We start from the raw sequence: 17,119 nt of genomic DNA, 5'->3' as shown, positions 1-17,119 counted from the left end.
TACCCGCCGGGGCGGGAGCGGGGTGGCGTCAGCAGCTGCCCGGCGGAGGGGGCGAGGGCCCTGGCCCGGGGCCGGCGGGGGAGCGGGCAGGGTGGGCAGGGCGGCTGACGCGCCCTCCCCGAGTCAGGCTGATGCTCGTCCACGTGTCAGGGAGACTTAAAAAGTTTGGGGAGGGAGCGAGGGCATGCCCAGCAGAGCGGCTGGCAGGCAGGCTGCGCGGGGGACACCGCGGCCATGGGAAGCCTCTGCCACCAGCAGCCCCCCGCAGCCACCCCCCAGCGCTGCCTGAGGAAGGCAGGGGACGGCGCGGCGCTGCCGGGGTCCCCGCTGCTCCTCCTCCTCCTCCTCGCCTCCTCGATGTCTGCTTGCAAAGGTGAGGAGCGTCCCCCTCGCAACCCCTTCCCGCACTGCCAGCCCCGCAGTATTTTGCGGGGGGAGGTGACCCCGGCAGCCCGTCAGCCTGGCGAGGGGGCTGCAAAGCGAACCGCTGCCGGCGTGCACCGCCTCGCCGCCCAGCCGGGCTGGGAGCGGGAGCGGGGCTCGGAGGGATGCGGAGATGCGCAGGAGGTTGCAGCTGCTTTTGGGGGGCTTCCTTGTCTATCCCAGCAGGACTACCCTGTCCTGGCAAACCTACACTGCAGCAACGTGGGGAGGTGGCTTTTGTTAAAAGCGATTTCATTTTATGTATCATTTACTCTGATTCAAAAGCTAAGAAAAGAGAAACGAGATGTATGGTGGAATTGTAGGAAAACTTGGGACCTCCGGTAGTCCCTGAGCCCAACCTGAAGCAATATTTATTGCCTGAGGAATCCCTGGGGGTGGGGTTAAGTGGGAGAGGGTAGAGCTGCTGAGTTGCTTTAGGCATAGAGCTTGATTATCTTGATTTAATTTGAAATGTTGTCTTACACCTGAAAGTTGCTATTTTTGTAGCAGGCAGCGCTTGTGAAACGAGCACAGCTAATGGCCTTTTTAACAGAACACACTCTCTTGTCTGTTCTATTTCCCCACTCCAGATAGATTAACTACTTACACCTTGTGAAGTAACATTACAAAATAAGTTGCTGTGCAAGGAATAGTTCTGTTTCGTTTGCATTATATGTGTGTGAGTTACTTTCATCAGGAGTTTTTGTTCTGATTTGCTGTGGGTTTTTAATATCAAGAATCAAAGAAATCTAAGTACAGTATACTGAATATTCTGTTAAAAATAAATTCTGGAGATGTGGAAGAGGGGAGGCAAGGAAAAAGAGGGCAAGGAAGGACAATGGCACACAGTGTTTCATCATTCTTCTTACAGAAATGGTTGCCAGGAGCTTGTGTAGGGAGAGCAGTGGAAGATTTAAGAAGTGAATCCCAGGTTGAAAAGTGACTGAAATTGTGCATCTGGCATTCTGCTGCCTTGAAAGAAGTTGAGTTTTTAGAAGTTGGCAGAACTGAAGGATAAGAGAACAAATACATCATGGACTGTCAATTTTGTAGGAGGATTTCCTCCTATATGTTCCTTTTGAAAAGGATTGCTTTCCTCAGCACTCTTCCCTCCCCCCTCCACCCCGGGTATTTTGCCTATAAATTACAAGATAACTTACTGTTTCCCTGTGTGTGCCATTGAGTGTACATGATCGAAGTCCCTAAGGGCTGCAGCACTGTTCTGGATGGGGTGATGGAGGGACACCGCTCGGCATTATAGTCCTAGGTGAGCACAAAACAGGTGGGACCGCACATGAAATAAGAGTTTTGTGAATAAGTGGAGAAGGGTTAAGGAAACTTATGAGATAGTGAAACAATTGCATCTCCTCTGTCCAAAAATTTATGCTCCAGGAAAAAAAAAAAAGCAAGCTGTAATAGTCAGGATTTCTTGCCTACTTCCCTAAACTTTACAGGCTGTTGGATTCCTTCTGCTCCCCCTGGAAAGCCTGGGAAACCAAAAAAATGGAAGAAGCAGTGTTCAGAGACAGGCAGGCAAAGGTTTAATGGGGAAGGTGTGTTAATTTGAAGTGTTGCCCAGTTCCACTTTTGGCAACTAGGATACCACTCCCAGGCAATACTCCAATTTGAATATACTAATTTAAGAATAGAAAACAAAGTAAGAGAGTTGTAGCACCTCTAATTTATTTCGCGATTTTCCTTGAACTAAAGCAAACATCCAAAAAAGCAAATTTTTCATTGGAAAGTGGTTTTCTTGTTATGTGAATGTCTCGGAGATTTCAAAAATATCCCACTTCTACATAGTGTGTAATTAAGAGCCCCTCTAATTCTTTTTTGGGGAAAACAAGCATCCAGAACAATAGTCACCTTAAGTCTGTGCCAGTACCAAAATGTGGTTTTGAAATCCACCCCTTAATGCCTGGAACTGCCTAGTGTTGTAATTATTGTTATTAGTGGTACATGTTTAACTGTAACATACAACAAAGCAAGAGGTAGGATCCAGATTCTCAACTTGCGATGCATGCGCTGGAGGCAAGCTGAGTTCTCAGAAAGCTCGAGGTAGGTGCTGGAATGTGTTTTCCTGAGCAGGTCTTAGCATTCGAGAGCTGCCATGCAAATTTTCTTGCCTGCTACTTATTGCTGAAATGGACTAATGCTAGCCTGACCCCTGGTGAAAGCTGAGTAACTTCCACGCTGTTTATTGCTAAGAGATGTGAGTGTTCGTATCTGCTGTGAACTTGTGAAGAAGCCTCCTGCTGTGTTGCTGACATATAGCAAGCAGAAACTACTGGAGAACGATAAGTATGCTAGGTATCATATTGTGGTCAGAGTTTTTATTTACATCACTGACATGGGTTACTTATAAAGATGTCTTTTGCTGTACAGCATTGTTCAGCATGGTTTGTGCTTGCAGGTGCACCGACACCATCCCAAGCACTCGAGGCAGATAAGGATTTGCAGCTGGGGAAAGAGGTAAGCATCATCTGCACACTGCCGTATGGTATACTCTGTTTCTTCTGTGCCCATCCTTCCTACAGTCACACCTCACTCTCCAGTATTGCTCTTGCATGGAGTTCAGGTGCTTCTTCTTCCAGTCCTGCTTCTCCTGTACATCTCCTATATTGACATCAGAGAAGAGGTGAAACATCTTATTTTGCAGATTTTCTGAACAGTTGCTCCAGGAGGATGTCGAGGCTGTGTGTTGAGATGTTGTTTGGGGAAAGGACTGTCTTGGCTCAATGGAGAGCTACGTTTGATAACAGTTGTCATATAACTGTCAATGACCAGGCAGTCACTGTCCCTGGAAGAAACACAAGTGTCCCATCTGGTATTTTTATAGTCTGTACACTATACGCAGCAATTGTTTCAATTCATCCAATCTTACCTCTTGCTGCTTCTGTTCTGCACACACGGCTGGGACACTGTATTTAATCCTACCCTAGCCCCTCAGTTTACTAGGTAAAGGATAATGTACTGTGTCAATTAGCCCCTTTAACATTTTGCCACTGATTGCTATCATAACTTCTGCTCTTGTCTTTGAAATGAACATTTGTTTTGGCTCTAGGATGTGACACGTGTGTTAACACAGGCTCTTCCCTGCCCTTTTGGAACAGATGGAGAGGCAGGGCATAATAGGCAGAGGGGATTTCGCCTGCAACTTGTGTGCCCTAGCATTGCTGTAACCTTCAAGTATTCTGTTGACATTTAATTTTGTAGCTTCTGATAACATTAGAAAGCAAGTGACTCACCAGGGGTACAGATGCAGAGAGTAAATTTGTTCCTATTGAGGCCATTACAAGAGACACTTCCCTTACTGTCAGCTCCCCTTAGTTCATTTTGGAAGTGTTGACTCAAACACTAACATATTTCTAGACTGGCACTTGAACAAGACCTGGTGACATTTATCTCCTGGGAAAAAGTGGTCTCTTGGGAAGTAAGGTCTTGATAGCTTTAAGGAGTTAATGAAAATTAGTTATTTACATTCTGGACTGAAAAATGCTATTTTATACATTTCTGCATTTATTGCTAAGATTTTCTATTTGTAACACAGGATTTGTCCCTATAGCAACTGGAGGCAAAGGCAAAGTTCCTGTTGATTTCAGCAAACAAAAAAGTATGCATAAGATACTAAATTCTATGTGTAAAATTACATAATATAAGCAATATAAAACTTACTATTGTAGCAAGAATAATGCAGGGCTGGAGAGGGTCTAAGGAAAGAGAATCAGAAGCATAGTTATATACCCTAAATCAACCTGATTACAGAATCATACTAGTTCACCAGCGTTTCTTGGCGTGAAAAGAATCAGTTCTTCCCTGTTTGTTACTTTATTAGTGGATCATTCAGGAGAAGCCCTGCCTCTAAATTAGTATTTCCCAGGAATGACTCCGAGTTTATAAATATGGGAACTTTGTAACTATGTATTGTGTTCCTTTACTTGTCTCTCACATCCTTTTGTTTCTTTATGTTATTTAACCAAGCCCAAACAACTCATAAGCTCCCACCCTCAGGCCACATTTCTGAGATAGGCGAGAAAATTACTGAGAAGATGCTTCAAGGATGATAGAAACTATTAAATTTTTATTTTAAAAAGGAATTAACAGAAACTGTGGTTTTTCCTCAGCCCTTGCTTTGTCCATGCAGGTTTTAGCTGAGAGATACCTTGCCTTGCATTGTGTCAAACACAAAGCAGTCTTTAATAGTTGCTTCCAACTACAAAACAAGCAAATAAACCAGTAAAAAACAACAAAAATCCCTCAACAAGAAGAAACAGCAATTTTTTAACGTAGGCTTCCAAAATGACTTCAGCTTAATTCATCTCCTTCACTGCTGATTTCTCCCTCTATGTTTTCTTACTCTGAAAGTAGTGAAGCTGAACTAATATACCCAGAGACAAACACATGCAAGATGAAGGGAAAAGAGAATGGGGAGGATGTGTTACCAACAAAAACTATTTGAAAGGGGAATTCTGTGAGCTATTAGCTTTCCCACTGTCTCTGCTAATGTTTTCTTGTCGATTGTCTCTAGAGAAATGAATCATCTCTTGTCTCGAAGTACTCAGATATGCATTATTTGTTTATTACTTTTTTCATTTAATGTTTTAATTGCTAAAGAGTGCTGTTCAGAGCTTTTTACCTATAATAAAATCATAAGACCCATTGTATTGCCTACTCTTTATTTTAAAAAAACCCACATTTTTTAAGCAGTCTAGGGACTAGATGATTGGCAAAGCTTTTTGGCATCTAGATAAACAGTATTAAATATTCAATGGGAGAAATGGTGCATACCAATGCAGGTTGCTATTGATACAATTTTAAAGTTACATAAAGAAAAGTTAAGCCTCTTTTTTTCATTATTATTAAACTGTGCAGCTTCGGTTGGAGTACTGGAGATTTTTTCTTTTCCTTACAGAATACTTCGAGCTTTCAGCACTGGTAATATTATTTGCATGAGTTCAAATGTCCTTTATTCCATTTCTTCTCCCTCCCCGATTAATAACTCCACAAAAAATGATTCAGTAGTGTGGGATTATTTCATCTTGGAAAAGAGACAATGGAAAGAGGATGTGATTAATTGTCTACACAAGGTCGTGAACAGAAAGGAGATGATGGGTAGGAATCACTTCTTCATGACTTCTTCCAAGATAAGATCTGATAGCACTGAATGAAGCTAGCTTTGAAAAGTCTGATCAAGACAAATAGAAGTGGTATTTCACACAGTGTGTAGGAAAACCTTACCACAAGGACATCGGGGATGCTAGAAGTTTACAATGGTTCAGAGAGAGATTGGTCAAATTCGCAGCACAGAAATCCGCTACGGTTGGAGAGCATTGTTTTTACTAGACCACTGGTCTCTTCTTAGGCCCTTCCCTGGGTGCCAATGTATTGCCATTATTGCACGTAAGACGCAGAGCTAAACGGACCTTTATTTTGATCCAGATTAAATGGCTGGGGGGGGTTGGGACTTCTCGATTTGGTTTGTGGATTTTTTTGGTTTGCTTTGTTTTGTGTCTATCTGTGTAACATTCCATTCTGTGCTGACATGTCTAAGTTCAGCAGCAATGACTTCCACAGTGCTCTTTGAGTTCAGATCCCTAGAAATATATTGAATATATCTCATACTAGTATTGTGATTTGGGAACCACCTCCTTTAAACAAAATCTTGTAAGGCTCCTCATTTGCCAAAGAAATCAGTGCAAACCTTGGCTATTGGCTGCTTGGTGACTGACACAAATTGACTGGCATGCATAAGATGTGCTGGCACATACCGTAATCACTCAAGAGATGCGTGTGTCATACACCTGCAGGGATGCTGGAATCCAATTGGAAGAGAGGTGTTTGAGGACTGCTCTTTGAATCACTTGCTTTAGTTTTGTCATTTTCTTTGCAGTTTTGTATAATCCAAAGATATCACAGAAGAGATGTAAGTTCATAGTCTATACCCTAGATGCTTAAAATCATAATTTACCATATGAGTTAGTCTGAGAAGGCTACAAATAGGAGGAACGTGAGTGGAGTAAGAGAATAAATGACCCAGATATGTATGTGTTCGTTGTGATCAAACAAGTATAAATTTGTTCATTTGGTTAAGGGCTTTTTTTACCCTTGAATACAAAGTATTTCATGAATTTACCTATAAGAATTCCTTATGGTGGGCAGGCTTGCTATACCTTTGGCTGCACTGAACTGTTTTTGAAAATACACGTATTTCACTTGTTTTTATTAATCTGACTTCTTAAAAAAGGACTGTGTGAACTTTTACAGATAGACGATGCATGTTCTGCCTACCTGTCCATAGATTCTCAGCCTCAGGTGAGTCAGATAGAGGTTACTTTATTATTTTGATACTATTTGTTCTATGCAGTAGGATTGGAAGTGTGATACCTGATTTCATGTTTTCTTTGTGTTAGGCATCCAGTGCGCTGGAAGAGCTTTGTTTTCTGGTCATGGGATTTCTCCAGAAACCACAGGTAACACAAAAGACTACTTAGCATTTCTGAAGCCTGATCTCTCAGCGTGCCAGTGTCTACAATGAATTCTGAGGAGCCAGTATCTGAAGTGTCACTCAGTGCTGGAAGTAATACTACCAGTTCTTACTCTGAAACGCTATGTGTCCTAACCCAACACCTATTAAACACAACAGGGAGACTCCAGTGTTTGGAAAATAATCTCCAGGTTGGATACAAGGTTTCAGGTGTTTCTATTGCTCTAGATTAGAAAAATTATGAGCTCTCAATGGAGAAATAAATTTACTTATGAGAGTCTAGGGATATACAAAGGAGCGTCCACTAAACCCATCTACTCTTCTAGGCGTGAGTAATCAATGCTCTCTACAGAGTTTGAAAAGAGTAGTTACATTGATAAACAAAGACATGTAGTATATCTCTCAAGGAAGGACGATATTCCAATCCAGTACTGAAAAGTTTATAATGTAATCAAAATTCCCCATTGCTCTTTTTTTTTTTTTAACAAATAAAAGCTTCTCTACCGATTATTATTCCTACAGGGTTTAGATGAAAAAGACAACACCAAAAGGGTAAGATTTCTATGTATGTTTTATGATCACACTAAAATTGTCAAGAAAATCATACCACCGTTGCCCTGTTTTGTAGTAAAACCCCACTTTTAATTTTTTTGAACAGTTCTTATTTCATTATTCTAAGACTCATGACTCAGGCAACTCAGACATCATGGTAAGTGGCATAGCACCTCCTTGTGAGTACATGTGTGCTTGCACGTAAAAACAAAGTAATGTTCCTTTTTGCAGTAGTCTCTCCAACTGTATAGCAAGTTCAGAACTGGAGTTTCGTGTTTAAGATACAGAATGTGTTTCATAACATGGGAGAAGATCATCAATACTGTTCAAGTGTGCAAAAAACTGACCAAACACTCATAGAATCCCAACTGCATCTTAATCTGGTAGTTACGACATTTAAGAATAAGATCAAATGCTTGTTTCTGGTACTGGAACATAACATATGCAGTGAAACAATATGGATTTATAGAAGCTGAGAACATGACCATATATATCATGAACTCTTAACGAATTTTTATTAATTATTAATTAAATTATATGTGTTTATTTGTGCATGTCATAATATGTATCAGGCAAAATAGTATTTAAGTCTCACTCAGACTTTGGATTATATTTTAAATGAAAAATATGATTTTAAAAATAGCCTAGTATTGCTGCTATAAAAATACTCTCATAAGCCAACAACATAAGCCAAACTATGTGTGTGATCCATTCTTGTTTTTAAAGTGCAAACATGATCTGTTATTTCTGTGCATCTATGTGATTTTTCTGTGCACAATAGGATTTTGAGAAAGTTAAACATATTTTTTCTCATTTCTTAACAATCATTCTTATATGTCCATTTTTGCCTTGTTCCTTACATTTTTTCAGAAATACGTGATATATTTCCTAGAAAGTGATATTGTTGATATTGGGGCCAGTGTTTTCATGATAGACCTGCTCTGGACGTTTTAATGGTAATCAGGGCACAATGAAATGAGCTATTTCTGCTGCTGCTCCTGCTTAAGAGGTTACTGCATGCCACTTTGTCCCCATCCTGAATACCTTTGCCCCTGCCTGTCCCCAGAGATTACTGCTTTCTCACTTCTTCTGGTTTAGCTACTCAGGTGACTATTTTCTAGCCCAGTTCCCAGAGATACTAACTTAGGTGAGATCCATCATTCTTTGGCTTTATTAACCTCTCTCCACTGACTGCAAAACAGGGCGCAAGTGGCCAGCTGGGATGCCCTTTAACTTCTCCGCTACACGTCAGACCTCTACTTTTTTAGCTATTATGATGCCACATTGCCTACCTTAGGCAGACAGTGCAAAATTGGCTCCAAGTAGGCAAGTTCCTTTTACCTATTAAGTACATTAACACTGTGGTAACTCTAGTTATTCCATATGTTATAAATCTCTTTGTTGTATTACTTTTCTAAGAAGTATTGTATCAAAAATGCATTATTTTTTAAATTACGTTTACATGAGTTGAAGGTTTAAATTGGTTGATGGAACATAGGTTTTTCTACTTTATGTCTCATTGTGGACCTCTCTCAACAAGCCCACATGGTTGTGTTTTGCCAGGGGGGCACTTAGGCTGCACACAATGCCACTGTGCTTAACCAGACTGTCTGCAAGCATAAAGTCTTGTTGAAAACAAGGCATTTCACGACTGGAGCTTGTATTTTAGGTAGAGTGACCAGTGCCATGGTTACAAATTTTACTTGAGAATGGATCCCTCCTGCACACTGTTTTCTAGCAAAAAACCCAATTTTTCTTGCTGCGATGTAAGTTATTTTGAAGTAAAATTAACTTCTCAGTACAACAGAGATTGAAGCTGCTAACTTCCGTAGTAGATAATTGTAGAAACGTTAGTAGGAGTACTGTATGGAAATACTCTCTGTACCACTCACAGAGGCTGATCAAAGTCTGAATAATTGCAATTGCCTGGGCAAGTCTGTAAACAGTTCTGAACTTTCAATGAGTAAAGGTGAGGATGCATAGCTTTTCCCTCCATCACTCTGTGAGTCACATTCATAGTGTAAATATAAATGTTGGTACCTGTTTGTTGTCAAGTCAGAATGTTAAAAAAATAAGTTTCTCAATTATCATCTTTAGTCCTTTTTTGGTGCATGTTTGGTCCATAAACCAATACTGCAGGAAGAGATTTTTTTTGCATCATAAGCTCCGAATTTCATTGTTGCTCATGTGTCTGTGTTCATGTCCTCTCAGTCGTCTGTCCTGCATCCTTTGCTGCAACTCGTTCCTCAGCTTAATGAGAGAAGACTGAAGAGATACAGAGTGGACGTATGTAATCTCAAACTCTGCATGCTTGCATTCTCACACTTTGTGATTCATTAGCTCTTCTAAAATGTCCTGATAGACCTTTCTGCTCATAACATTTTTATTTTCAAGTTTTAATATCACACTAGCGTATTTTCATTAGAAATGTGAGGTTTTTATATTCTTAAATATGTGAAAAATAATCCTGCTGATATTTAACATTTAAAACCAAAAAACACTGAAGTAATATAGGCCTAACACAGAACGGTGGTAGAATACAAAGCCTATGTATCAAAATGGATCTGTTAGTTCTTTTATAAAAAGAAAAATACTTTAAATTTTATCTGTACTGTTATATTTCAGTTGAGCTATATTTTCTAAGGGGGGTCTTTTATTCCCCCATTTGGAATTCAAACCATATCTACTCCTTAAACATATATTATTTATCACTTATAGCACTAAGAATTTCCAAGTAATTTATAGGCAATTTACTGTTTAACTTAAGGTGCAGATAAGAAATTTCTCTGCGGAATTAATTTTCCACAAAAACCAGTGTGTTTTGGAACAAAAGTTTCAGATAGAAAGAAATGGCTCCATTGTTTCCAAAATATCATAGAATTTGGGTTATATTTCCTGCAAATGCAGTTTCAAATTTCAAAAATCAAAAAGCAGATGGATAGAAATGTCCATCCTTTCAATGGAGCTATGGAGAGAAGAGAAAAATGCAGTCTGATATATAAGAATCTTCCTCTAGAAGAATACCAAAGATTCCTGTATAATAAAGTATACCAAATCTAAGACCCCGATTCTTCCTGTTTTACATTGACTTCAGCTTGGTTATTCCTTAGATTCATTGATATGATTCCTTATTATATTCACGGATACACAGTTAAATTAGGTGTATGAATGTGATACTTAAAACTCAGATAGTAGCATCCCCATAAGTAGGGCTTTTCCTTTATTAATCCAGATAAAGGCTCTGTTGTTAAATCCCAAATTTCCAATGAACTCTTAATCCTACGATAAAGTATGTCAGCTTTCATCTAGTCATGGTTGTGGTTGGTAATACTATCTACCCCTCTCTTCGGATCACTGCATAACCCCAAGTAGATGCCCTGAATCACATGTTTCTTATCCAGTGACAGAACCTGGCCACATATAAGGACTTAAAGAGTTGATACATCTTCTCGTGGACTAAAATTGCTATGAAAATTTTAACCCACTACACATCTGAAAGGAAAATACAGGGTAAAAGTTACCTTCTGTGATGACATTGACATGAACTGTATTTATGCTATTGGACCTATATGGTGGCAAAGAATATTCTTGGGATTGCTCTTTGTGCTTTTAAATGAACATACATGTCAACTAAGATGAAGAGTGGGAAGGAAAGCATAAATGCAAGAACACAAAATTGCTCTAAGTGAAAATAAACTGCCTTTTAAATCCAGTAAAGTCCTTTTGCTGGAATAGTTTAATATCTTGAATTGACTTCCATTGAGGTTGATGGCATAATTAATGGAATGGAATACATTAATTAACAGACAATAAGCTAAAATTTGTAGCATGTTTGGCATATTCCAACATATTTCAACCTCTTCATGGCAGTTTTATTTTTAGTGGGCTCAAAAAAGAAACTATGAGGATATTTTTCCAAGTAATAATAATACCAAACTCTACAGAGTATATCAGTCAGATCACATGTCTTTATATACATATTTAGAGAGTCACTATACTTACAACAACTCACAAATGAAATTTAATAAATTGGGTTTTTATAAGAGCTGTAAAGCCATCATGTGACAAACAATTTAAAGACTTACTTTTAACATCAAGAAACATCAAAGGCCATACTCTATAAATCCTTAGAAAAAATCTTAAAAGTATACTAGCTATCTGATATAAAGCATAAACATATACTGATATAAAAAGACCTTTTTTAGGATAGTGTTTGGAAAGATTTCTTCCAAAGGAAATTAAAAAAACAAACAAACAAAAAAATGCTGTAGTGTTTGGGACTAAGCCCAGAGCAGGCTGATAGAACTTTGTGGCAAAAGGCAACCATTATATCAAGCTTCTTTTTGTAAGGCACCTTATTTTCATTAGATTTTTAAAGTAGAAATGAATGATAATGAGTATTACGTGTTTCCTTTAGTCATCTTTTCAAGTGGCTAATTTTTAAAAGATCTGTCTCCTATTATTTGTATTATTGTACTCTTAAGTAGTGGTACATGGAAATAGCAAGTGTTAGAATTCCAACCATTCTGCACTGTGGTCAGTAGTAGTCTTTAATTTGCAATCGTGATGTTATGCATTACAAAGTAATGACAAGGCCAACACTTACAGAACATAGCCATTTTAAAAAAATCATATAAATCTAAGGAAACAATGAAAACAGCTTTAAATTGAATTGCATTTTACAGAAAGCAACTTTTTTGATTTCCCATTCTTGATTCCTCCTGTGAATACCAGTCATCTTGTTAAAGGTGTTATTTACTCCTGTACAGTGCATAAACACCAGATGTTTACAAAGTGCTAGCATCTTCTGGAATGAATTTCCTTTGCAGACTCTTCTGGTTTTGCTGAAAGCCATACCAGTTTATAAGAAAATACTGAAATAACCTACCATCAATAATAAAAGCAGTGCAATTATTCCCTGAATGTGAGAAAGCTATAAATCTGTCTTTCCAAGAGACTCCACCAGATGGGCTGATGGGGAAATGGCATAGGTAAACTTTAAAGCCAGGAGAGGATCAGAGCAACCCTGCCTAAGGTGTGCAGAGGAACTTCGATCCCCCATGGAGCAGGAAGCCCCCATGCTCCTGTGGGCTGCTCACCTTTGGTTGGAGTATCTGACTCTGGTGTCACCAGCTGTGCTTCAGGAAGGGTTAGCTTGCTGCTAATTTTTTTTTTTCCTAATACTGGAAAAGAAAACCAGAACCTGCTGTACATAAACACACCCACCTCTCTCCCTGACCAGACAAGGAACTGAAAAGGTGGATGGGTGAAGGAGGAAACATGCTTTATTAAATTTATTCTTTCTTCCCAGTTTGGACTGACACTAGATTTTGTCATGAATTTGATTCCTCTTGAGCTCCATCTTGGCTGATATAATATGATCTAAGAAGAAACAAGAGCACTTTGCTGGCAAGTCAATCTAAGAGTTTGAACAAGATAACTTTTAGAGGGCAGGCACTAAACTCTAAATGTTTAGTGATGAATGAATACATATGTTTCTGTATACATATATACATGCAGGTTTGTGAATATACACACATGTACACTACAGCATGTATTAGTTATTTCTTAACTTCCCCAAACCCTTAAAAGTCTAGAAGGCAAAGGCTACAATGAAGACAGATTTTAGATTCAGTTGTTTTCTAATACCAACCTTCTGACATAAAGTCAGACAAGGAAACTATGTAGTCTTCTTCAAGCGGTGTCTCGTTCTAAGTAGAGAATGACATATTAACATTGTTAATTATCTGTAAAATTAATTACAATTCCATATTAGGAATTGTAGTATTGATGCCTTTTATGTTCTAGATCAATTTCCTTAACTTGCAACAGCTGCCTATGTCATGTCTGGTTTCATTTTTATTCACATATTGAATAGAAAAAGTAGAAAAATAATGACATATAAATATCCTAAGACACTCCAATGGCAATATACAAGACTGCATTAACTGATAAATTTTTAGCCTTTTTAAATATAAAAAACTATAGTATTGAATGGATTCTAGATCTGAGATGGGTATTTCAAACCAGGTAATCCTAGAATGAGGTGGACAATATAAATAAAAATCATCCAGATTTACATACAGCAAAGAAACTGGGTATGGTGGTATACCTGATGAACTGAAGTCAAAATTAAAAGCAAGACTCAAAAATTATGTGTAGTTTAAACCCTACTTCCTTTGAAAGCTTCCCTGGATTGAAGCGACTCCTGTGTTTGGAAACGATGGGAGCCATCCTGTTATACACAATTCATACAGCATTAGAATAGAGCATGAAGCGGTGTCTTTCTGTGACAGCTCAGGTTATGATCATTACCCAAGAGATCACATGACCCCAGTTTCTAATTGAGAAATACCATCATTGCTAAATAAATTCCACCTAAACTTTATGTTCTGGTAAGCACAAGATCGGAACTATTTTGTTTCTCAATTGGCCTGGCTCTCCACCTGCAGGACAGATGCCTCACTCATATATCTGATATTAACACAAGCAATGAACATACTGTGATTAAGCTTATGTGTTCTCTAATCAGGAAGGACTCATTAAAGCAACTGGATACTTCATGCTTTGTACTTGTTACATTCAAATGGAAATTCCATTTTCTTCATTGTTTGTTCCCCCCCTCCCTTGCTGTATGGATCAATAGACAGTTGTTCCTCAACATGTGCAGCACGGCAGGATAGAATATCATAAGCACTGGTCTTTTCTTTGGGAGTTAATCTGGGAAGGGTGATCACGATACACCTCTGGGAGGAGCACAAGTATTTGTGTTTTTTAAGCTTTGCGTTGTTGTCCTTCTGCAAGGTGCAAAGACCAACTCTACTTTGTCTGTAGAGACTCCACTACCATGAAGATGCTTTGGTTCTGTCTGGGTAATGAAACCTAGAAAGTCGAAGGCAAAGGCTGTTCATCATTACTAGTACCATTCTAAAGCAATCTGAACTGAGCCAAAACTTGAGGTGGAATTTGGCCCTCATTTGTGTGTTTTCTGCTATTTCTACATGACAACATGAACTTCTTGTTACTGACATGGAGAAATATACATAAAGCATGCCTTAAGGCACGTATAGTAATACTGAAGAAATGCTTTTAATAAGTACATAAACAACCTCTCTATATGGATTCATTTACAAGAGCAGTTATGATTTAAAATACTTTTTTTTCAGGAAGAACTTCAAGGACCTGGAGGGATTCAAAGTAGAGGCTACTTTTTCTACAGGGTATGGTTTGTTTGACTTTTTTTCTTTTCATTTCATGATGAGCGTTACAAAACAAAAAGTAGAGAAACCAGTGAATTACAGTAATTCACTGTAAGGAAACTTGTTTCAGTAAGAGCAACCTACCGTACAGGACTACTCAAGATCTGCTCCAGAAATTTTCTTGGATTAAAATAAAGGCATAGTAGGAAGTTTTTGTATAAATCTTAATGTTTGTGTATACATGATACCCTGCTAGGTCCTAATAAGTCATTGGTTATTATGTATATAATTCTCAGAGAAAGCTCTAGAAAATATGCCATCTTGGACAACCCTTCTAAAGCATTGTTCAATATGGTACGTTTGCATGTGATATAAATACAATGCCATGCTTACATACCGTACCAAAACAGATACTGGGCCTGACCTTCCTCTTTTCCTTGTGTTTTGACCAGTAAGATTAGAAACTTGAAACAGAAATTCTCATGAGAATGAAACTACTCTGTTCATCTTTGATGTCACAGAGCCTTTTTACTCCCTTTTTGCAAAATTAAGCCAGTTCAAGATGTCTCAATAATACTACTACTAATGCTAATGCTAATGCTAATGCTAATACTAATATCATCTTGATTTTGGTTAATCTTTTTTTTTATTTAAATAAGAAAGTGGCTAATGAAAAGAAGGCAAGCTTGTATAGTTCTATTTCTTACGTATCAGGATTGGATCTTTAGAATTCTTATGACAGGCCAAATTTATGGGTAATATTAACATGGATGCATTCATGATGTCAGAGTGAAAAGCAAATTCTTATTAAGCTCAGCAAGAGATTTTTTAACAGCTTTAGTAGACATTGTATCAAGTTCCTTTGTAGTGCAAAATATTTCTGAAATTAACATGGTGAAAAGGGAGAAACTCTTTGCCTATGTTAAAGAATGCAGTCTAAAAATAAAATCACTGAGTGACATGTATTTCTTTGTTAATTACAACAAACACAATGCAATAACAACAACAATCTGGAAGCGCATCTTAAGAAAATGCAAAAAGAATGAGGGATAATGGTCTCTTAGAGAGACTTCTTGTGGTTTTCTCCCCCTTATGAAATCACACAAGATGGACGTAATTCATTCTTCAATCTCTATACAGTATTTTTTACTGTATAATTCTCCTCCAGAGGTGGATATACATTAAACAATAACTGGTCTCAGGTTTATCTTTAATGATGATCATGTTGACAGAACTGAGAAATTTCCCATTTTCTACGCATACCAAGTTGGGTGGGGCTTTGTTACTGAAACCAGACAGTTTTATAGAGCGCTTATTGGATATATGTCTTTCAGCCACGCAACGGAAGGAGATCAGTGGATTTTCGCTGAGGTATTTATTTAATATTTAATCACAATCTATATTTAAATTAGTTTATTTTTATACAAATAGGGCACAATATTTATGTTGAGGAGTAGTCTAGAAAGCCTTTAACTATTCTGTCAACTTCAGATTGCTGCAGACAAGCTTCTCCCAGATGTGCTAAATTCATGTATCTTCAGATGAAGTGAATAAAAGCTGTAGGTACTCAGTTCCTAGAACAGAGAACGCAGAGCTGTTTCAGGCAGCAAGAAATGGAAAATATCCCAGATTGGTAAACATTTTGGAAAGTTAACAATGATGATAAGGTTATGTCAGCAAGAACTGATTCAACTACCTATCAAATACATACTGACATCCTGGGGGTAGTCCCCCTGTTCTTACACTGAAAAAAACCTCACGCTGAAACTAAGTACAGACCTCAGGATTTAATTTCAAATCATTCAAATCTTTAGAGAGATGTAAAAATGTTTCCCTATGCCAATATTATAATCCTGTGTTTTCTAATATAACTTACATCTCTATCATAGTTTAAGTATTTAGTGTTATATCATACCAACAGCTAAAGCTTTTTCTTATTTTTCAGGATTTTAAACTCCTGACCTAGAACTAATGCTGCAGGAATGCTGAATACATGGGCATACTGTTTTCCTTATAAAAATTATTCATTACTAATGTACACTAAAATGTAAATGTTCTTAAATTGGATTCCGTTAAGAATTCAAGTGTTTCTTTACTTTGTTGATTATATTAAAAGCATATTAAAATTATCTGTTTCCCAGTATTATGATGTTTACAACTGTGTGTAAAAAAGTTACAGTGTATGCATGCAACAGACATTGCCTCTAACAACATTGTTATGTCCATTTATTTTCCCTTATAAATAAAGGCACTCAGATGTTTTAATGAGAATGTTCACAATGTAGACTACTGCATTTTTTCAGAATATATTGCAAGCGATTTGTGCAGTCTTCAAAATCGCAGCTTATCTAGGCAGGCCAAACAAAAGGTGCGGTTTACTTTTCAGGATGGTGTTCTCTACCCCTGTACTTCCTTCACTGTAGCCTGTGGATTTCTGGCGGTCTGCAGGGTCAAGATAGGT

General features: G+C 38.1%; 1 protein-coding gene across 1 annotated transcript; it reads left to right on the top strand.

Annotated features, from left to right (window-relative positions):
* The first annotated feature begins 234 nt into the window (after positions 1-234).
* Positions 235-16,028, top strand: NMU (neuromedin U). Its single transcript, XM_059818184.1, has 9 exons — positions 235-373; positions 2,837-2,895; positions 6,688-6,735; positions 6,834-6,893; positions 7,430-7,459; positions 7,566-7,616; positions 9,671-9,745; positions 14,626-14,679; positions 15,993-16,028. The coding sequence occupies exons 1-9, from the start codon at positions 235-237 to the stop codon at positions 16,026-16,028; spliced, it is 552 nt and encodes a 183-aa protein (XP_059674167.1).
* Positions 16,029-17,119: the final 1,091 nt, after the last annotated feature.

Source organism: Gavia stellata, chromosome 5 (genome assembly GCF_030936135.1).
Source record: "Gavia stellata isolate bGavSte3 chromosome 5, bGavSte3.hap2, whole genome shotgun sequence".
NCBI lineage: Eukaryota > Metazoa > Chordata > Aves > Gaviiformes > Gaviidae > Gavia > Gavia stellata.
This window is presented reverse-complemented; position numbering and strand designations above follow the sequence as displayed.

Bases quoted from the DNA above. Each gene is read 5' to 3' on its own strand.
- NMU (XM_059818184.1), top strand. From the start codon at position 235: ATGGGAAGCCTCTGCCACCAGCAGCCCCCCGCAGCCACCCCCCAGCGC. The intron at 6,894-7,429 runs GTAACACAAAAG...TTATTCCTACAG, and splicing joins GATTTCTCCAGAAACCACAG to GGTTTAGATGAAAAAGACAA. The intron at 14,680-15,992 runs GTATGGTTTGTT...TATGTCTTTCAG, and splicing joins GAGGCTACTTTTTCTACAGG to CCACGCAACGGAAGGAGATC.